The sequence below is a fragment of the Pleurodeles waltl genome, chromosome 8 (genome assembly GCF_031143425.1).
Source record: "Pleurodeles waltl isolate 20211129_DDA chromosome 8, aPleWal1.hap1.20221129, whole genome shotgun sequence".
NCBI classification, from domain to species: domain Eukaryota; kingdom Metazoa; phylum Chordata; class Amphibia; order Caudata; family Salamandridae; genus Pleurodeles; species Pleurodeles waltl.
Window position 1 is genome coordinate 1,074,029,245 of NC_090447.1, and position 23,055 is coordinate 1,074,052,299.

General features: G+C 43.2%; 1 protein-coding gene across 3 annotated transcripts in view; it reads right to left on the minus strand.

The window, feature by feature from the left end:
• Positions 1 to 5,560, minus strand: part of TDRD3 (tudor domain containing 3) — a 653,010-nt gene extending 647,450 nt beyond the window's left edge. For 2 of the 3 annotated variants that reach the window (XM_069205299.1, XM_069205300.1), the window contains exon 1: positions 5,388 to 5,560. In XM_069205299.1, the coding sequence (XP_069061400.1) occupies positions 5,388 to 5,428 (41 nt within the window). In that variant the 5' untranslated portion in view covers positions 5,429 to 5,560. The remainder of the gene's footprint in view (positions 1 to 5,387) is intronic. The other variant, XM_069205301.1, reaches the window with a different exon arrangement.
• Positions 5,561 to 23,055: the final 17,495 nt, after the last annotated feature.

Sequence of the window (23,055 nt, forward strand, 5' to 3'; positions counted from 1 at the left end):
GTGCTTTGCTTACAAGCTTGGGGAAGACACTTCCATTTTTGAAAGTAGAGTCAATGAGTAGTCAATATTATTCATTTGAGGGTCTAACGAAGGGAAAACAAAACTTCTAACATTCCAGCACCAGCTACTAACCCTAATCTCTGCTGACAAACTAAATCTCTACTAAGAGACAAACTAAATCTCTACTAATTAAATAAAGAAACCAATAGTGGCCTTTGCAGCACCAACAGCTTCTGCATTCAGACCAGGGGCCACAATGCAAGACTGCAGGTGCTGGAGACAGGTGCGGCCTTGAGCTGACTGGTCAAGGGAGGCGGCCAGTGGTGGCTGCATTTTCTGAATTTTGTGGGTTAACCCTCAGTTTGCAATCATTGTTTGCTTGGGGGCCAGGCAGGGGCACTTAGGTGGTTGGCAGGAGCACCATGTCAGGATAAATAGGTGTAAACATCACAGAATCAGACTACTGCCTGGCTGCAATTGATGCCTGCCAACACTCTCCTCCTGCCCGGTAATTCAGTACAGATTGCTTCTTGCCACCTTTTTCACAGACCAACGCTGCTCCCCCAGGACCACCTGGAGTCACTCCTCGAGATCGCCTGTGGCCTTGTAAAGAACTACATATGTCGAAGTACCCACTGGGTGGTTTCCCAGGCCAAACAATTGAATTGGTCGATGACTGAGGAGTAGCCAATGATGACTCCTTTGAGAAGGTGATAGGATTTTTATGTACAGTTGTGTCCGTCAGATGTTCCTCAATTATTTAAAGATTGTAATTAAGATGAAAAAAAAGGCTAAATGGCTGTTTTGTCGTGTTTATGATGTTTAACAAATAAGGCCTGAGAATGCTACTATCTCTAACGCAAGTATCAGGTCACAAGTCCTATAAAAAAAAAAAATGGGGGGAACTAACCAAGTTACACCATGGTGTGAGACATCACAGCATGTGACATCGCAAGTAGCATCACAGAAAGTGGTATCACAACCAATGACCTAACAGGAAGTTACATCACAAGAAGAGACATCAGATGTTAAGACCTCATACATATATTTAGTAGGTCTATCATTAGCAAATTTCAGCGCATTACAATATTTAACAAATGAGATCTCATGTCCGTGTTGTGCCACAAAAGTGACAACTCGGATGCAAAATCTAGGCCTCAAATTATACATTTATTTTTTAAACCCTACCACAAAGAAATTGGCAACATGGAGAAACAGGGCATTAAATATGTTCTGCTTAATTGGTTGCCATGTCTGCATTTTAAAATAGGACATGAGGTTACGGCACCTGCTGCAGAGAACTGTGTGTACCAACTACATCTCAGTGAATAATAATAATGGTAAGGTATCTCTGGAGGTTGGAGTATTTGCTGGAGAGATGTGTGTTATGTCTAGTCTAAGTTTTGAATCAAAGTAGCATAGTGGGTTAATATGTCTCCTGCAAAGCACATTATGTAACATGTAGATGACAGATTTTGATTTGATGTAAGTGGGTTAAAGCTTTTAAAACTAAGATCCTTTTGTTACTTGCAGTTCATAAATTGCAATCCTTTAACATAGCACAGTGTGCTTTGAAGGACATGTGACTTCTACACCTTGTAACCCCCCACTGTCTTATGTAACATATCCTGTACATTGATTTACACACATATGATCTACTGTCAATGAATAATGTGTACGTGTGATGTAAAGCACTCTGACATCCTGCATTGGAATGAGTAACGCTAAAGCACTGTCAGAGAAATAAAATAGCTGTATTTAAATGGTTATTTGTGCAAAAACTGTGACAGAAAATCACATCTGATATTCTTACAGTGCGTGCATCTCTCACATACAGGGTTTAACAAAGTCAAAAGCATGCCTCTCAAGTACCTGTTAAGTGATAAGCTGTGTGCCTTTGTTTTCCCTCCTTTGCATTTAGGTGTGAAGGCCCCACCCATGCAATAGCTCTCAGCCAGGAAACACCAACAGAAGGAGGCCTGATGGCCCCTCCCCAAATTTCGGCCTTTGTTATGGGCCCAGCTGGAATCTGACAAGCCCCTTCCCTGCCTGTACATTGCTGCTCAAAACAAAAACAGGAACTGCTGAACGTGTCCTGGTGTTTGAAAATGACACCGGAACCAGTTCAGCATATTTCTGTGAGGACCAACCTCTTAGCAGGGTAGACGGCACCCACGTGAACCCTGGACTTGTGTCTTGGAAAGCACAGCAGTGAGTATTGATCATTTTTGCCTGTAGTCTACTGAACAATGTCTGTTTTGAATTTGACTGATCTGAGTAATCTGACTAGTCTTGCTATGGTCACCCACCTGTCAAGCGTACCTTTGTAAGGCTGTGATTTGTACTTTTGTATTTCAGTGCATAATCCTTTTGCAAAGATCATTAGGTTTGTCCATAAGCCTCAAGGTTACCTGTATTTATTCTACTTAGCACGGAGGAGATACAAGGCAGACTATCAACGTCTGGTTTTTCCTACATATCCCATTTTATGTGTATTACTTTACTCTTATGTGCCTTAAAGTCCTTTCCTTTTTTAGAGCAAGCAGTTGACTGCACAGTAACCATATTAACTGCCACTAAAGAGTAAAAAGTTATCCAAGTGTCTAGCCACACGCTATCTTCTTTAGTAAGCTGTGATCCAGTGGGAGTATGTTAGTGTTGTGGCCCCGAGACATCCGTGGTAAACTACCCCAAAGGTTTTATTTCAAACCCAATAACCTCTGAATGTTTTAGGACCATAGATCAGGGTCTCATTTTAGTCTCAATTTATTGGCCTTTGAAAGGATGGAAGAATGAGTCAGTATTGCTATGGTTTAACTATTATGTTTTTAGCCTAATGAAGCTTTACATACGCATGCTTTATGAATAAATCCTCAATTAAAAGTTGTGTTCAGCATCCAATTTTTTGAGCTATCCTTGACAACGTATATACAGAAAACACCAGACATTTCCTATGTATTCAGAAGGCTTATACATCAACTTGTAGACTACATGCAGCACACAGTATACAGAAGGACCTAAAACGGGTCTGCCCTAAAATGTCTGAAAATTCCATAAACCTAGCCCGTTGCCTTTAGCTGGCCATGTTTCAAGATCTCCCACACAGATTTCTTGATTACGTCCAAGAGAGGCCAGATGAAGAAATACCTTTTCCTGAAACAAAAAGGATCTTGTTGAGTGACTATAATGCATTGTCTCTACGCAATAATAGTTACTCTGTAGCAATATGCAATGTCAATTCCTTGAAATATCTTCTAGAGACCACATAATTCCAAAACTGTAAAATTAACATTATTTTTCTGTTACACTAAGAAAGAGGCCTTCAGACTTTTTTGCTCTGAGGCCCCCAAAGCAAAATGTTTTGAAGTTGAGCCACCCCCCATAACTATATGGCAAGGATTTTGGGAGCGGGAAGGGGAGGGATTATCGCAGGGCCGGGGATCATGAGATCATTTCAGGTAATTCACACTAAATATGTGAATTATAAAAAAAGCAGAAACATCAAACAAGAACAGAATTGACCAAAAACACAACTCCTCATAATTTGGGTGCCGTGGGTCCCAATGCAACTCCACCTTCTGCACTAATGGTGGCTGTAGCCCTGAAAAACAGGCTCTCTCTTCTGCCTTAACTTCTTCCCCACCATGTCAGACCATCACTTCAATCTCGAAGACAAGCCCGGTCTCTTTCTGGAAAGAAATTAGCTATTGCATGTTGCCCCCTTTTTGTGTCAAGTACAACATCTACCCTAATCCTAGAAAGGAGCATAAGCACCCATGCCCACTTGTTGTATAACATTCATAATTGTGATGCAGTGGGTCCCTAGGCAACAGTGTCATTGCACTTATTACTCTGATTATAGCTACTGCCTTGTTGTCTCCTCTGAACTTCAACAGCATAGGTTACCATCTCACACCATGCCTCTCCCTCTATCATCTTTCTGATGCCCAAATCAAGGTGTCTCTTCTGCTTCATTTCCCCCCCTCTCTTGGGCCATTGTTCAAAGCCTCAAAGAAACACTAGCACAGCAAGTATGCCCTAACCCTCTAATGCAGCTGCAGTACCTACAGCTCTGCAAAACAGGCTGTCAATTCAGCCCACTAAACAGTGACAATACTTCTAGGCCAGATGCTCAAAGTGGACTTTCTGCCACTTTGTGTTAATAAAATAACAAAAAAGAAAAGCATATTTATCCCCCACCCCTCCTCTGATGCTAGGTCCCTGTTCCGTGTGCAACAATGGTCACCTGGGTCCTAATCCTAGCAAGAAAAATGCACCCTATGTTCTTTTTCATAGTAGGGGCTCCTATGTTATCAAGCAGACAGTAGAGAACTAAAGAAGAAACATGCCTTCTCACCAAGGTGCCAGCTACCTGAAGGAAATGTATATGTGTGCAATGGTTGATCACTAAACATAAAGGCTGCTTTGAAGCCAGTGTATGTTTTAATGAATGAAGTCACTCTGCTTCGTGTGACAAATATTCATTCTTTTTGAGAGGTAATATGTCCATTTTAAGGACAGCACCATTTAAAAGAACACATAAAAATATTTACTCTAGATATAGTGAGAATGCACATCACTAAAAAGTATATTTTTTTTCAAAGCATTTGTTTGATCTTGAACAGCATTTTTAAGCAGCCTGTTTTAACCAGTGTAATACAATTTTTAAATAATGACATTCGCAGTGCTTATTGGAGAAAAGGAACTAGCAGCTGATCTTCGATACATTGGTATAATCACTCCTCTCTGTTCGTAGGATTTAAACAAAGCACGTTTTAAAACAAATCACTGAATGTAGGCACTTCTCGGTTAAAGCTGGAGAATGCACCGTGTTTCTTTGTTAACGTGTTTACTTTCTGTAGGATCGCACACGTGAATACTATTCAGGCAACACACAAACACGCTAATTCAACAGGTACGCTTGTGCAAGCAGCTCACACGGCAAAATCCGGCGACCACACTGACAGACAGTTTATTGGATGCCTGAGCACGCATAGGCATTCTTGCTAAAACACGCAACTGAGCACAGGCACATAGGATGTTTCATACAAAAATACAAGTAGCTGAAAAAAACAAGGTTACAAGCTCAGCACTGGTAAAGAACGGGGTAAATACCTTATTTATCGTATTTATTTACTTTAGTTAGTACTGGTACATGAAAAGGTCGGTTCAAAGTTTGTCACCACTCAGACAAAGCATATTGGTACATTCAGAACGGACACAATTCTCCGAGCGGTACATCTTTGCTCTATTTGTTACCCTTCAGAGTCCTAGGGTCTGGCTCTGTGTTTTTACATCCCTGTACGTGGGTAACATATGTTTCAGCACGGGAGTCGTTGTGCACATACTGCAGTGTGGGACATGTCTTTTAAGGTCTCAGCACTTACCAGCCCTCCTTGCAGAGGGGCGCGCTGCTGGGCTCTGCCATGGCTCCTCTGAGCCGGGCTGCAGGGGAAGCTAGACGCCGCCCGGCCCCCCCTTCGCCCACCGAAACAACTCCACAAACTCCCAGCAAACTATGCCAGGGGCCGCAGACAAAGCCTGGGCCGCCGGGTGTGCGTGTCAGTGCGCGCCGGACGCATACAGAGCTGTCATCTGGGGTCAGCGGAAGCCGGTACCGCCATCATTGGTACTGGCAAAAGACAGGCTTCCACCCCTGAGTTAAGCTGTTACTGGCAACCTAGAGTCAGTGTAGGAGCGTTACTGCCCCAGTAGTGGTCTCAGTACAAGGGCTCGACAGATGTGACTTTTAATTATTCATTCGCGTCGGCTTGGCAACGACTATCATTGACACATAAGTGTCCACATCGCTTGCCTTTCTCGGAGCTAATCAGCTCACGCAATAAAAAGCTAGAGCGCTGACTTCCATTTCCAGAATGTAATTGTCCAGAGCGCCATACTGCTGGCTGCGCATAACAACTTTCTTATCGGTCTACCTGGTCTGTAAAGTAAAGGAGTGTGGAAGTAAAGGAGAAAGAAAAGGTTTAGCCAGGTTTCAGTCTGTAAATAATTTTCAGCTGTTGATCTCATTGGTGTTCTATTTTTTCAGAAAACGCTTTGCGTTTTTCATCGGGATAAAGACACGGGTTCGGTTAGAACATGCTGAAATGGAAACATGGAGTGGGTTTAAGAAAGTGATTGTATTTTCCTTTCGCTGGTATGAACGTTTGTTGCACGAGGAATGTGAAGTGGCAGCATGTAAGGTGGATACTGTGATACACTGTGACTGGTATGTTTGCATTGTTACCAACCAGATAACAGCCGTTACATGTCACTCACTGTAATTCTAATTGCAGTATTATGGTGTTTTATACCCCAATGCAAGGCGCCGCGTTATTCCTCAGGTAGCCTGCTACACCGCAGGAGAGTGCTATTTCCAAGGGTGTTACATTTCCTGTGGGACTTGTAGGAAGCGTTTTGGGGTCGTGTATGCGTTTGGGTGTCCATCTTCTTGGTTCTGAAGGGTATTGACTTAGGTCAGTGTTTCCCAAACTGTGGTTAGAGAGCAGATTTTTGGTGGGTCGCAAAAGTTCAAGCAGTAAGTAAAACGCCTTTACATTCTGTATTTATCTAGTCACTGCTGCACTTCAAAGACAGAGGGCAGATGTCATGCTATGTCTTTGAGAGAGCGTAGCTTATATAATCTATATTAACATGAAATACTTATGAATTAATGTGTGATAATGCTGCATAGAAACTGTATTAATAATTTGCTTAAAACTTGCACCTGAATTGTGACCACGGGGAGTGTCCGTCAATGTATGCGTAGACTAATAATGATGACTGAAAAATGTTTATATTATGTTCAAATAAGTTTGTACTAATGATTGCGTTATAGAATTTGTGCTAAAATCCTTATAGGCCTTAAGGTAGCATGAGCCGAAGCTTAGCTGCTTGGCTCTCACATTAAATATATTTTTCTATTTTGCAGTGTGCTGACTCATAAAAGGACATGACCCCGTATGTTCTTTTTCTTCAAACTAGAAGATGAATGTAACCATGTTAGATCCGTTCTCAAAGCCTTTTCTTGCTTGCAGAATAAATGTTAAAAAACAAAATGAAACAGTGTAGATTAACGTAATGTACAAGGTCATTCAAACTGGTGAAGACAATTAAGTTACTGACCAAAAGATGTGCAAAGAATTGCAGAAAGATGAAATCATACCGGACGTGCCACCTCTGAAGACGTCAATTATGGAGACCAATCAAAGACTTGTAAAATAATATGGGGTGAAGAGTTAGGTGACCTAATGTATTTTCTGATAGGTTGAAGATAGTGGGGTATAACAAATGTCCAATAAAATTTTGGGGGAATGTACAACTAAAAAGGGATAAAAACCCATGTCACCGGGAGTCAATTAGAATTAGGTAGGGAATGCTATTGATTTTATCCAGAAACGTTGTCACTCTGGTGACTCGTTGCTTTAATTAAAATCATCCTCGCCCTTAGATTTGTCCATGTTACACTTTACCTCCTTATGAGGGAAGTGCCCTTTTGCCCCGGAGCTGAATTCTGACTGATGGCGAATTGACTGAGGTCCTGAAGACGAAGACTAAACCTGTGCACTGACCTAAACTTTGGAGGGTAATTATGACAATGCAATTGTGATTTGTCTGTTTGCTTTTCCTTTTAGGTAACAACTGCTTACTTTTGACAGAAACCCTAGTTAGATGTTTTCCAAATTAGTGTTCTAAATTGTTTTGCATGAAGCCCAACATGCTAATGCTAATCAGTGGTTAGGACAGGTATTCACCCAAACTGACGCAAATAGACAAACAACTAAATCTATGCTTTGTTGAACTGACGCGTTATTGACACTCTGCAAAATTGATCTATGTTCACGCCTTGTTATGTTCTGATGTTTGTGATTCTCGCATTAATGAAATCTTACCAAAGTTGCCATATTGTGACTATGCTATTATGTTTCTTGGTTTTGAGATTGACGCACCTGCTATTAGATTTGTAAACAATAAGGAATAAAACTAAAAAAAATCTACTAAATTGGTGTGGTTATTCATGGTGGAAAGGTCATGGTAGTGTCTTGAATTGATTAATGACTTTGACTAAAGTGAAATGTATTGTCGTGATAAATATTGATGACATTATTGACATATTGATTGACATATTGATTAACTATCTCGTCCTAAGGTGTCTCTCAACTGGGTCAAAAGATTCATTGGCCTAAACCGAGTCCTGATGTGTAATAAATTATCATAAAGGGACGCGTTTCCAGTTCTGGTAGCAGAGCAACGGTTTGGCACTTTGAGGCCCTAGGACGGAGAATTATTGTTTAGACTGTTTTTCTGAAATAATGCAAATTGGAGGTATGATGTGTTTCTAAATTCACCATGACTTTCCTGGGATCTCGGAGCCTGCCTAAGTGAGTTGGGGAATGTTTCGGCGTCATAGCATGTGTGGTGTAGGATTTGTTCTTGCTCAGCTTATGCATTTCGCAGGTGATTTGTGAAGTTTGTGTGTATCTAGGCCAGGTAAATGTTGTTTTAGTAGGAGTGGGCGTACTCTGCAGTATGAGAGTAGGGAAGTTGGCGTACTTCATATGAGTGTGGCGCTTTGTGCTCAACATTTTCCACGTTGGTTGGTTGGTTGTTCATGTGCGTACCCCTTGTGGTCTAAGACTCCGGAGTATATTGACAAGTGTAGGAGACACTTGGGTTTATGTTGTAATTTGTGCGGTTTAATTAGGTCAATCGGGCGTGGTTGACAAGTTGAGATTGAGTCGAATTGTATGTGTGAAACCTTCGATGGAGATTTGGCAAGTTCTAAAGTGCACTAGAGCAAACCATTGACAAGTCGAGAGTAGGATTTGGGGGTCGAATTCTGCTTGCGGGTGCCAGAACTGAGAAGGAGAGAGTAGCGGCCGAGGCTTCAAGTGAAATCTCTGTAAAGTTCTGAAGCGAATGTGTTACCCTTCCTGTAGTAAACCGGCAAATTTGTTGTTGTTGTTAAGGTGCTCGCAGGAATTCTCGCATCCGTTTGGTGTGAATCCAGTGACGGGCGGACGAGCCGCAAGACTTTGTCAGCGGCAGTGTGTGAGTGTGACGTCAGTGGTGCCGCGCTGAGATAAGTCAGTTGTCGAGAGGGGTCGCGCACGGATTGGCTGCCGTCCGTGAGAGGCAATAGGTTGAGAAAGGTGGGTGAAGAGTGTCCTGGGAATTAAAGTCACTTTCTGATCAAATACAACAAAAGAAAAGACGTAAAGATGAACTTTGTTAAAGCTTTTAAGAGTGCTCTGAAAGGAGACACATACATTATGGCGAGTGAAGGGGAGCCTACACCGCCTGAGGGAACTCCAGCTTACATTGTCATGGAGGAAAAGGGTGTTGCGCCTTGTTTATGGATGAAACAGTGGCGCAAATTGACAGAAAAAGAGGGATGTTTGGCGTTCCCAGAACACGGGACGTTCAATATGAGAGTTCTAGAGAATTTAAGGTGGATGTTATGTGTACAGAAGCCACCTCCGAGGCCAGCTCAGTATGAGGCTTTAGCAATTTGGGATTTAATGGCTCTTAAACAGAGACAAGAGAAGTTCCAAAGAAGACTGAAAAGGGCAGAAAAGACTCTAGCGGAAGCTAGGTGGGATAATGAGAGCAAAATGTGGAGACGAGGAATAGTTGATGGATTAAAACTGTTCCCAGCAATAACACAGGGAGATGAGGCACAGGGGAAGAAAGCCACATGCAAAACAGACAAAGACTCTAGTAAGCCTAAAGAAACTAAAAGATCTTGGGAAGAAGAAGATGATTCAGATAACGAATAATTTTTAAATCAGTTATTACATGATCGCCCGCCACCTTATGCGGTAAGCGACAATGTCCCGAGCGCTAGTGCAGATCCTGGGAACCAGACGCAGGAGAAGGGAGTTACTGATACAGTACAGACTAGTGATACAGCTTCAATACAGAATGGTGTCAGTGTACCCACTGCGCCAGACATGCAGATACAGTTGCAACCTCCACCGCAGATACAGAGAATCTATCCAGACGTCCCAGTACTAGAGACTACTACAAATCTGATAGTACCACCAGACCCGATATATACAAAATCGAGGTTAGTGCAGATTGAGCCAACTCCGCAATTGCTGCCCCAGCCGCAGCCACAACTGATACCGGGATATAACCCAGCAGCAGGATTGCCAATTACTGTTGGTCTGCCGGTGCCATTATATGCACAAGGTAAGCCTGGTATGTGTGATCAGGGAGTAATGATCCAGGATGTAATAAGAGGAGGGTCTATAGGAACTCCCCAGCTAATGGCCCCGGGAGAGCAAGCGGTTGAAAAACCGAGGTCTTTGTTAGACCTTAGCCTATTTGAAACACCATTAGAGGCAATGAGACAGGCAGGGCTAGGAGTGCTAACCCCACAGACAACAAGTACGAATGCTTCACAGTTGCCAATGATGCATGCAGGGAACATTTCATTGCAAGGTTTTATGGTACAACAGTTAAATGAGTGGTTAGAGAAGACCTATGCTATGCAAAAGACTACAGTAACTGCAGTGGAACCGGAACGGTTAGGGAGAGATGAGTACCTGAACTTTGTGAGACTGGGTGTGGAAGCTGCTGAATTGGTGGAAGGGACAATGGGGATAAACCGATTAGAGTCATACACAGAAGCAGAATTGAGATATCTGTGTCCTAAAATCACCAAAGAAGTGGGTAAGGTACATCAGAAACTAGCGAACCTGGCAGACAAATACAATATTGATATTGAGAATACTGAACATTTGAAAAGAAGTTACAGGTTAGACTTTGATTCAAAAGACTTCGAGCATATGAGGTCTGCCGGAATGAAAGCGCATTTAAAGGAAATACTGCAAAGTGCGCAAATCTGGGGAGCGTTAGAAAAGTGGGAAGGCAGATGGGCAAAGAAAAGAGACAAGGAGAAAGGTGACAGTCCGGGATCGAGTAAAGCAAAAACTTCACCAGATACGGAATCAGTAAAGATGCTACCAATGTGAGAAACAGCTGGTGGGGTTCTAATCCATGTACCGTGGTCCAGGGGAGACATCCTATCTTTCACAAATGATTATCCCAGGTTGAGGGAGAAACCGATAGAGTGGTATCAACAGACGGATAGGTTCGTGAAACTTGCGAAGTGTCTCTGGGAAGACTTGAATACCTTGTTTGAGATCATTGTTCCGCCCGACTTATGGCTCAAGTGCAAGAGAGGGGTAGACTGGCCGACGCAGGAGCCGGCAAGGGATAAGGTGACTGGAGCACCCCCTGAGGAGGTGATGAGGTATTATCACAAGGTAATTGAGTTTTTGAAGCAGAAAGTGTCGCCGAAAGTGACTGATTGGCAGAAAATCGACCGGACCTCACAGGAGGTTAAAGAATCAATACCTGCTTACTATGAGAGATTGTTGAAGGCATTCAAACATTACAGTGGTACTGAGACTATTGAGCCGAAAGACCTGAATCATCTCGTGTTCAGATTTGTTGAAGGGTTGAGACCAGAGGTTAGCCAGATGATTAAAAATAATTTAATCTGTTGGCAAGCGAAGCCGATTGATGAAGTATTGCAGTATGCAAAATACTGTAGTGAGGAGATTGAGCTGAAGCAGAGAAAGTTGAAGGAGAAAGTGATGGTGATGCAGATAAGGGCTGCGCAGGCAGAAATGCAGGGAAATGGAATTCAGCAGATGATACAGCAGCAACCGCAAGGGAATGGTGTGATTCACGCGCAACCGAGAGGTCGAGGTTTTGTGAATCACGGTCCAGACTTGAATACTGTTGTAGTTCAAAATGATGTACAAGGGATGAAAAAGATGTCACCATGTCACGCATGCGGGGGCGTGGGGCATTGGAAGCGGGATTGCCCAAATGTGGTGCAGGATGGTGTCGTTCAACAAAGCACTAATGTCGGTACATTGCAAAATATGAGAGGTCCAAAATTGAGAAATCAAAACCCAAACTTTCAAAATAACATGGTCCAGAGGCAAGGGTTACAGCCCATGCAGCAAATGCAAATTCCGCGTGTTCAACCAGCGCAAATGCAGCAAGTACAACAGCAGGTTCCCATGGTACCTAGACAGCAAATGCAATTACCAATGGCTCCAATGGGACAGCAACAGGTGATGCTTCCTCAGCAAGTCACAGGTCAAGTAATGAGCCAAAATAATACAGTACAGCAATTCCCATTGCGTGGTGAAGATGGAATGAATGAAGAATGGTCGGATGACAGTTCAGAAAGTGAAGAATGCAGGCTTGCAGCGTCCCTAGAGGTAGATCAGAGGGGACCCTATGTAGAGGGAAAGGTAATGGGTCACAAGGTTTCCTTCTTGGTTGATACTGGAGCTACACGCTCCACGGTCAGGAGTGCAGAGGTTCCAAAATTACCACTTTCAGGGCGTACCATAAGAGTGGTTGTAGTAGCAAACCAGTACTTGACAAATCCAATTACAGATCCAGTGCAAGTTGAGATTGGCAACTTCCAGGGACTACATAAGTTTGTAGTCTGCGATTTGAGTCCTGTGTCCCTACTAGGAAAAGACTTTGGGGGTCATTCTGACCCTGGCGGCCGGTGACCGCCAGGGTCACCGACCACGGGAGCACCGCCAACAGGCTGGCGGTGCTCCCAAGGGCATTCTGACCGCGGCGGTTCAGCCGCGGTCAGAAAGGGTAAACCGGCGGTCTCCCGCCGGTTTACCGCTGCCCCATTGAATCCTCCATGGCGGCGGAGCGCGCTCCGCCGCCATGGGGATTCAGACACCCCCTACCGCCATCCTGTTCATGGCGGGAAACCCGCCAGGAACAGGATGGCGGTAGGGGGTGCCGCGGGGCCCCTGGGGGCCCCTGCAGTGCCCATGCCAATGGCATGGGCACTGCAGGGGCCCCCGTAAGAGGGCCCCACAAAGTATTTCAGTGTCTGCTTTGCAGACACTGAAATACGCGACGGGTGCAACTGCACCCGTCGCACCCCTGCAACTACGCCGGCTCAATTCTGAGCCGGCGTCCACGTTGCAGGGGCATTTCCGCTGGGCCTGCGGGCGCTCTTTTGGAGAGCGCCCGCCGGCCCAGCGGAAATGTTTGAATGGCCGCCGCGGTCTTTTGACCGCGGTGCGGTCATTTGTCGGCGGTACCTTGGCGGACGGCCTCCGCCGTCCGCCAAGGTCTGAATGACCCCCTTACTGTGTAAGACAAAATGCTCGATTACTTGTTCCAATGATGGAATTGAGGTGCAGACAAACAGTGATAATGAAGGGGATGATGTTCAGTTCTCAGAGTTAGAGACAGAAACTGCGAATGAAGATTACCCTTTGATAACATTATTCCTGATGCTTACAGTGACTTACTTGCCCGCCGAATTACAATGAACGGTGACAGAGAAAGTGTGGCATTTGACAGGAAAGGCAGTGGGACTGATAAAAGGAGTGGAACCAGTTAAAGTTCAAGTGAAGCCAAATGCGGTGTTTCCCCAGGTGCCACAATATCACATGGCACAAGATGTCCTTATTCAGGTGTCGCAAATAATTGCAGATTTTGTGAAACAAGGAGTCCTGAAGGAGGTATTGAGCAGCCCATGTAATTCACTGATAATGGGTCTGAAAAAGCCTTGTGGAAAGGTTTGAATTGTGCAGGATTTGAGAAAATAAATGAGATTGTGGTGTAGTGTTGCCCCATAGTGCCAAACCCAGCAGTGATCATGTTTCAGGTCCCGTGTGATGCTGAATGGTTCACCGTTGTAGACTTGTCACAGGCTTTCTTTTCGGTGCCCCTTCATGAGGACAGCCAATTTCTCTTCAGTTTCAAATTCCTGGACAAGGTGTACAGTTGGTGCAGAATTCCTCAAGGGTTTTCTGAGTCACCGTCCATCTTCAATCAGATATTGAAGAAGGATGTGGAGTCATTAGTATTATCTTTTAGTTCAACTCTAGTGCAGTACATTGACGACTTGCTAATCGCATCCTGAACAAATGATGACTGTAGGTATGACACAATTGCCTTATTAAATCACTTAGGAAAGAACGGTCATAAAGTGTCGCCAAAGAAGCTGCAGTACTGCCAGAAAGAGGTGAAATACTTAGGACACTTGATTGAGAGAGGGTCCAGGAGAATATCAAAGGAAAGGGTGACAGCTATTTTGCAGATGAACCCCTGACAACAAAGAGGGATGTCAGGATGTTTTTGGGAATGGTGGGCTACTGTCACCAGTGGATACCCAACTTTTCAATTATCTCAAAACCATTGATAAAGCTGACAGGCAAAGAGGTTAAGGATGAACCGTATACTATAACCCTATCCAAAGAGGAGCTTGAATCATTCATGGAATTGAGAGAGTGCATGTGCAGGGCACCAGCTTTGGGTATGCCTGATTACATGAAACCTTTTCTACTGTTTTGTCATGAACGTGATGCTTGTTCCTTGTCTGTCTTAACACAGGTCCATGGAGGTGCAAACTGCCCTGTAGCATATTTTTCAGCTACCTTGGACCCCGACGCAGCAGCCTTACTGGGTTGTTTGCTCGCAGTTGCAGCAGTTGGTCAAAGCCTCACACATTGTGAAGGCATAGTGATGGGACATCCCTTGACAGTAATGGTTCCACATTCAGTTGAAATTTTGTTGACTCGAACTAAAACTCAGCACATGACAAATGCCCGACTTACCAGATATGAGACAATTATTTTGGGGTGGCCTAATGTTTCACTGAAGCGATGTACTGTATTAAACCCGGCAACTCTACTTCCTGTTGAAAGTACCGAGATTAATAATGAAGAGGAAGTGGAGCATGGCTGTCTTGAGATAACAGAACTATGTACCAAGCCCCGGCGTGATACGTTTGTTGATGGATCCTGTTTGAGAGACTCAGTCGGAATGCTGAGAGCTGGTTACGCTGTGTGTACCGTAGCTGGTATAATTGAAGCTTCCTGGCTCGAGAGAGTGTATTCCGCACAAGTGGCAGAATTAAATGCCCTTACTAAGGCATGCCACGCAGCTGAAAATCTGAGAGTCACTATCTATACTGACAGCAGATACGATTTAGAATTGTACATGATTTTGGCCAATTGTGGTCACAGAGAGGTTTCATGACCTCTTCTGGTTCTCCTGTGAAAAATGGTGAACAAATTAAGGATTTGTTACATGCGATTCAGTTACCTCTTGAAATTGCCGTGGTGAAATGCAATGCTCATGTTAAATCACAAGACTTTGTGTCCATGGGAAACGGCTATGCAGATCAAGTTGCAAGATTTTGCGCATTGAACTGTATATCGTTCAAGGATCAGTGGGAATTGTTACCGCAAACCGAAAATGACACATGTTTGAACCTTGCATTAAGGGTGGTTGATACACTAGATGAGCTAAAAACATTACAGGGTCGTGCTAGCAAAGAGGAAAAACGCTCCTGGCAGAGAATGCAATGCGTACAAAGAGCTGATGATTTCTGGGTCTCAGAGGAAGGGAAACTGGTTTTGCCAAACAGTCTTCTGTCACAATTTGCGAGGCTTTACCATGGATAGGCACATCTTGGGAGAGATGCAATGATCAGGTCATTCAAGATTGATTGATTTAACCCAAAATGTAGACATGCTGCAGAGGTTACTTGTCATAGGTGCATCATCTGTCAACAGATGAATGCCGGAAAAGGGACTGTGGTAACTCTGAGCCACATATGGAGAGCTGGCAGTCCATTTAGCAAGATGCAAATGGATTTCATTGAAATGCCTGTTTGTGGATGATTGAAGTACGTGTTGGTGATTGTGTGTGTTTTCAGTCATTGGATTGAAGCTTACCTCACACGTAGAAACGACAGTCTCACAGTTGCAAAGCTGCTGCTTAGGGAACTAATACCCAGGTTCGGGTTTCTGGTCTCTATAGAATCAGATAGGGGCAGACACTTTGACAATGAGGTGATTAAGCTCTTGTGTGCCGCATTAGACATTGAACAGAAGCTGCATTGTACCTACTGCCCTGAAGCATCAGGACTAGCAGAACAAATGAATGGTACCTTGAAGTCGAGAATGGCAAAGATATGCGCAGCTACCAATATGAAATGGCCAGATGCATTACCCTTAGTGCTGATGTCGATGAGGAACACTCCTGATAAGAAGACAGGACTATCACCCCATGAGATCCTTATGGGTAGAGCTATGAGGCTGCTCGCAGTACCTGCAAATGTTCTTGTGACTATCACTGCAAGGGTTTGGCTGATGTGGTTCGCTCTTTTTCTCACCAGGTGGAAGCTAACACATTGCCACCGATCAGTGATCCAGGTCACACCCTGCAAGCCGGTGACTTGGTGGTTGTCAAGAAGCACGTGAGAAAGTCGTGTTTGGAGCCGCGCTGGAAGGGGCCATATCAAGTAATATTGACAACAACCACTGCTGTGAAATATGCAGGCATTCCAAACTGGATACATGCCAGTCACACAAAGAAGGTAACGTGTCCAACTGATGAGGAACTTGAAGTTTCCGACTCAACAGTTCCAGAGAGGGAAGTCTCAGGGCCTGAAAATAACCAGGAGGGAACTGAGACTGCAGGAGAGCCAACTGAGAACAGCCTAGTCCCTCAAACAGTAAACGAGTTCGAGAGAGGTGACAATGTGCCTATCTCAGTAGAGGCAGCAGGAGAACTAAACCAATGAGGGGTTCTCCCAGAAGCAGATGGATACGGGTTAGAGCTTGAACCCATTACAGATCCAGAAGAAGAAGAAGAAGGGGAAATAGTAGTGAGAGATCAAAGTACACCGGCATCCCCTGAGCCAGTTGCAGGTCCATCAAGAGAAAACACCATAGCACAAGAGGAGGGTGCTGTTCAGCGTCCTGAAAGGACAAGCAGGAAAAAGACGCATAAGGGAGATAACTGGCAGAGAAGCAGACTGCGAAAGAAAAGGTTGTGTCAGGTGAAACAATAACAGAAGAAACCGATACCACAAGAACAGAAGATCTGAGTGAAGGAGAATTACAAAGTGAACGTAGGTTGAAAATAAAGAGAACCGCAAATAGAAGGTACGCAGGTCCTGAGTGGGCATATGCAACAACATCTGAATGGCAACAAGAATTCTTAGCGTTCTGTTTTGATCGAGAAGTACCAGTCCAATACTACGGTACCTGAAAATCAATTAAAAGAAAGAGACTGTGTTAAAACTGAAATTTGGAAAAGAAAATAGAAAGCGGAAAACTGAGAAAGAGACTTATAAATTACCGGATGTGACACTGATAACCTGAATTGACTTTGAAAACCCGATTATGACAAGCTGCTAACCTGATTTGACAAAAGGGTCCTGGAGTGAGTGAAACGCTGTAAATACACGCAGAGAGAAAGAGACTTTTGCATCAAGAAAAAAAAAAAAGAGTTTTATATCGTCCTCAAGTTAATTATTGTTCTGCTATCTGATTCTTTACAGACATGGCTTATAATAGAGGTAGTAACAAAAGAGGTAAGGTGTGTGGTTGGTTAAGTCTTATATTAGGTATTGTGTGTGCCATAATAATTGTAGGTGTGATTGTGGGAATGCCGTGGATGGATAAGAAAGCTACTAACAACGCTATAAAACCTGAGATTACAACACTAACACCGTGGGAAAAGTTTGAGCAGGATGCAAGACACTTGCATGAGGGAACTAACTCAAAAGGGGAACTTTCCACTAATGTCTTCTATTGCTTGCTGAATGAGTATGTTGAAACAATGGATGCGAAAAATTGTTATGTGTGCACAAAGATTCCTTCATCAGTACAAGAGGGGGTCACCTATCATAGCTTGCCACTAACCTACGGGATAAGTTGTAGTTTGCTACTAACAAGATTCTATAATCAAGAGCATGTGCAATACTTCTATTCAAATTTGGATGTGGTATTTTCTTTTGTGCCTGTGATTGAGTTTTTGAACAAGTTAGCTAAGGAGCATAGTATAAAATTAGTTAGAGGTTTCTTTGAACCGACACTTACATTTGGGACAGCTTATGCACACCGCAACAATTTGACTTGCTTATTGACAACTGTAGAGAAGAGCTTCTTAGATCACACTGATGATAGACGCAAAGCATTGAAGGAAAGATTAGAAAAGGGGCTAGAGAAACGCACATATGCAAATGATTATGCTTACACCGCAATAAAGACGCAAGGCAAACTAGCTATAGATGCATTACGTGTAGGAAGGCTTTGTATATATAGGCCGAAATCTGAACATGACACTTTATTTGTGGGAACGAGTGAATGCAGGCATGTGTTTTTGTTTAAAAGTAAATGGACATTCATGTTAAATGGACAGGACCAAGCGATCCCTGGGATCTATTATATCTGTGGACTTAATGTTTATTACCGTCTCCCTAAGGGTTGGTATGGAACATGTTATTTGGGAATAGTTTTCCCAAAGTCTACCAGATTGACGATTTAAAGCAAATACCTAAAACGTCTGAATTACAACATGCTAAACAAAAACGAGAGACAGCGGCTGCTGTCGTTGGTGACATATTTGGAGCCATAATTCCTTTGGTAGGGGTTATCTTAAACTACATAAAGATTCAAAAGTTGTCTACTATTGTGGATAACATGCTGACAAATTTCCTGATGGATACTGAACTTGCTGCGGAAAGAGCTATGACTCTTCAAAATCTGCTTGCTTTAGACATTCTTTCAGCAAAGAGCGGCGGAGTCTGCAAGATGCTCAACGAGCGTCATTGTTGCTCATATATACCAGACAGTAGTAAAAAGATAAGAGGCATGCTTACTATTCTAACTAAAAATAGTGCAGTCTTGAAGGATTTGAAGGAACCTGGAGTGTGGGAGAAATTAGGAAAAGGAATTGCCAGAGTAGGGAGCTGGTTTTGCAATATTTGGAATGGGGTACTTGCAAAAATATTAGGGGGTCTATTAATTGTTCTGGCCTGTCTATTAGGTTTAGGGGGAGCATGCAAAATCAATGACAAAATTAAAAGAAATTGGACAAAGAGGAATGAAAAGAATGAAGAAAATGAAAGGGAGAAAATGTTTAATGAAATTTGGGAGCGTTCACACAAGGGACAAGATGTTGAAATGCGCATTATGCGTAAAGTGAAAAATTAAAGTGAAAGGTCAAAGGGAAAGGTTTGTGTGATGACGAACGTCATCAGAGGAGGGACTGAGAGAGAGTAGCGTATATAATCTATATTAACATGAAATACTTATGAATTAATGTGTGATAATGCTGCATAGAAACTGTAATAATAATTTGCTTAAAATGTGCACCTGAATTGTGACCACGGGGAGTGGCCATCAATGTATACGTAGACTAATAATGATGACTGAAAAATGTTTATATTATGTTCAAATAAGTTGTACTAATGATTGCGTTATTGAATTTGTGCTAAAATCCTTATAGGCCTTAAGGTAGCATGAGCCGAAGCTTAGCTGCTTGGCTCTCACATTAAATATATTTTTCTATTTTGCAGTGTGCGGACTCATAAAAGGACAAGACCCCGTATGTTCTGTTTCTTCAAACTAGAAGACGAATGTAACCATGTCAGATCCGTTCTCATAGCCTTTTCTTGCTTGCAGGATAAATGTTAAAAAAACAAAATGAAACAGTGTAGATTAACGTAATGTACAAGGTTATTCAAACCGGTGAAGACAATGAAGTTAATGACCAAAAGATGTGCAAAGAATTGCAGAAAGATGAAATCATACCGGACATGCCACATCTGAAGACATCAATTATGGAGACCAATCAAAGACTTGTAAAATAATATGGGGTGAAGAGTTAGGTGACCTAATGTATTTTCTGATAGGTTGAAGATAGTGGGGTATAACAAATGTCCAATAAAATTTTGGGGGAATGTACAACTAAAAAGGGATAAAAACCCATGTCACGGGGAGTCAATTAGAAGTAGGTAGTGAATGCTAATGATTTTATCCAGAAACTTTGTCACTCTGTTTGGTGACTCGTTGATTTACTTAAAATCATCCTTGCCCTTAGATTTGTCCATGTTACACTTTACCTCCTTATGAGGGAAGTGCCCTTTTGCCCCAGAGCTGAATTCTGACTGATGGCGAATTGACTGAGGTCCTGAAGACGAAGACAAAACCTGTGCGCTGACCTAAACTTTGGAGGGTAATTATGACAATGCAATTGTGATTTGTCTGTTTGCTTTTCCTTTCTAGGTACCAACTGCTTACTTTTGACAGAGACCCTAGTTAGATGTTTTCCAAATTAGTGTTCTAAATTGTTTTGCATGAAGCCCAACATGCTAATGCCAATAAGTGGTTAGGACAGGTGTTCACCAAAACTGACGCAAATAGACAAACGACCGAATCTATGCTTTGTTGAACTGACGCGTTATTGACACTCTGCAGAATTGATCTGTGTTCACGCCTTGTTATGTTCTGATGTTTGTGATTCTCGCATTAATGAAATCTTACCAAAGCTGCCCTATTGTGACTATGCTATTATGTTTCTTGGTTTTGAGATTGACGTACCTGCTATTAGAATTTGTATGCAATAGGGAATAAAACTCATAAAAATTCTACTAAATCGGTGTGGTTATTCGTGGCTGAAAGGTCATGGTAGCGTCTTGAATTGATTAATGACTTTGACTAAAGTGAAATGTATTGTCGTGATAAATATTGATGACATTATTGACATATTGATTGACATATTGATTAGCTATCTCGTCCTAAGGTGTCTCTCAACTGGGTCAAAAGATTAATTGGCCTAAAACGAGTCCTGATGTGTAATAAATTATCATAAAGGACACGTTTCCATCTTGAAGTGAATTTCATTACAAGACTGGAGGCTCCCATTATGCATTATTCCTTTAATGCCACTCCACGCATCACTTTAAAGCACATAACATCATAAAAAACATTCCAGAATAGAACATTCATAACATGAGTTATTTAAATTGTATAGATTATCGTTTTTCGGGTTTCAATTCATGGAACCTACTTGATATAGATTGTAACCTGCCATTTAACGCATTGTAGGGAAGATTTTGAAAAATTTATTTCATATTACATTACACATGTTTAGTTTTTCTTTGTGGGACTTCTTAGACCCACTGATATGAGGCCTGAGCCTGGGGTCATAGACTCACTGATATGAGGCCTGAGGTCGTTTGCAACAGCTCGAAATTAGACTTACTGCTTCCGCCCCGTTGTTAGGCCTGAGGCTGGTTTGATCGCAGCAGCTCGCAATCACTCACCAAGGCGAATCTTGGTCTATTCAGCTGATCGTAGGAACCAGCGTACCTTTTGCCCTAGCCTAACCATTTGGGCCTAGGGATTTCCTATCGACGTGTCTCTCAAGGAGATGATGAGTCAATCTTATTTAAAGGATTTGACTCGGCAGCAACGCTTTCAGCATACGCGTGATCTACGTGCGGCCATTTTGCTTCATTTTCTCCGTCTTTAAAGAAGGAACAGTGCAGGCGGAGTGGCTCATGTGGACGCGGTGACATCATTTGACAGTTGCAGCTCCTGTCAGATGTTCTAGTCAGTTTTGACTGCTGATTGCAGACAAGATTTTCTTTGATAACTGTGCATAGAGGCAGATTTAAGACATGGAGAAAGTTTTGAAGTTGTTGCAATATATTTTATAATTAATTAATATCGCTAACATGTCGTCTTAGGAAGGTGAGGTCTCGGGAATGTCCCTTAAAAATTTAGATGACATAATTAAAAGACTCTTTCAAAATGAAATGCGCATGTGTGTACGAGAGACTACTTATGAGGGTTTGACTCGGAAAAATACGCATATGGATGGTGTTAGAAATGGGGTCTTTGGTTTGCAGTCAGGTTACCCCCTGTCCAAGCAAGGACCCTCACTCTAGTCAGGGTAGGTCACACACAATCCACATTATCCTGTGCCCACCCTCTGGTAGCTTGGCACTGAGCAGTCAGGCTTAACTTAGAAGGCAATGTGTAAAGTATTTGTGCAATAAATCATACAATAACACAATATAGCACCACAAAAATACACCACACAGTGTTTAGAAAAATATATAATATTTATCTGGATATTTGTAGGTCAAAACGATAAAAGATGCAGTAAGAAATTGTAAAGATATCACTGAAAAGTGATATGAAGTGTCTTAAGTCTTTAAAAAGCAAACAAAGTCTCTTTCAAGCACAAAGTACCTGGTTTGGAGTGGAAAATCTCTGCAAAGGGCTGCAGAGGAGGAGATGCGTGGAAAAATGGTGTGTGCGTCGGTTTCGCCCCTTCACACACGGACTTGTGTTATTTTTCACGCGGGGAAGACGTGCGTCATTTTTCGGTGCGCGGACAGTCTCCTTCTGTGATTCGTGGGATTACCAGATGTCCCGGGGTCTGTGCGTGGAATCCTGGGCTTGTTATCCGGCTGCGTGTCGTTCCGGTGGGCTGTGCGTGGAATTTTCTCCCTCACGGCAGGCGTCGCGTCGATTTCCTCTCTGGAAGTCGGGCGGCGTTGTCCAGGCGGGCCGTGCGTCGAAGTTCCGGTCGCACGGCAGGCATTGCGTCGATCTTTTCCTTGCGGGGTCGAGCGGCGTCTTTCCGGAGCGGCGTGCAGTGAATTTTTCACAGCGGAGCAAGCTGTGCGTCAAATTTTCCAGCGCACAGGGCGTCCAGTTGAAAGAAAGAAGTCTTTTTGGTCCTGAGACTTCAGAAAACAGGAGGCAAACTCTATCCAAGCCATTGGAGAGCACTTCTGCAGCAAGACAAGAGTTCAGCAAGGCAGCAGGCCAGCAGCAAGGCAGCAGTCCTTCGTAGAAAGCAGTCAGGTGAGTCCTTTGAGCAGCCAGGCAGTTCTTCTTGGCAGGATGCAGGTTCTGGTTCAGTTTTCTTCTCCAGCAAGTGTCTGAGGTGGTAGGGCAGAGGCCCTGTTTTATACCCAATTGTGCCTTTGAAGTGGGGGGGACTTCAAAGAGTGGCTTAGACGTGCACCAGGCCCCCTTTCAGTTCAATCCTGTCTGCCAGGGTCCCAGTAGGGGGTGTGGCAGTCCTTTGTGTGAGAGCAGGCCCTCCACCCTCCCAGCCCAGAAAGACCCATTCAAAATGCAGATGTATGCAAGTGAGGCTGAGTACCCTGTGTTTGGGGTGTGTCTGAGTGAATGCACAAGGAGCTGTCAACTAAACCCAGCCAGA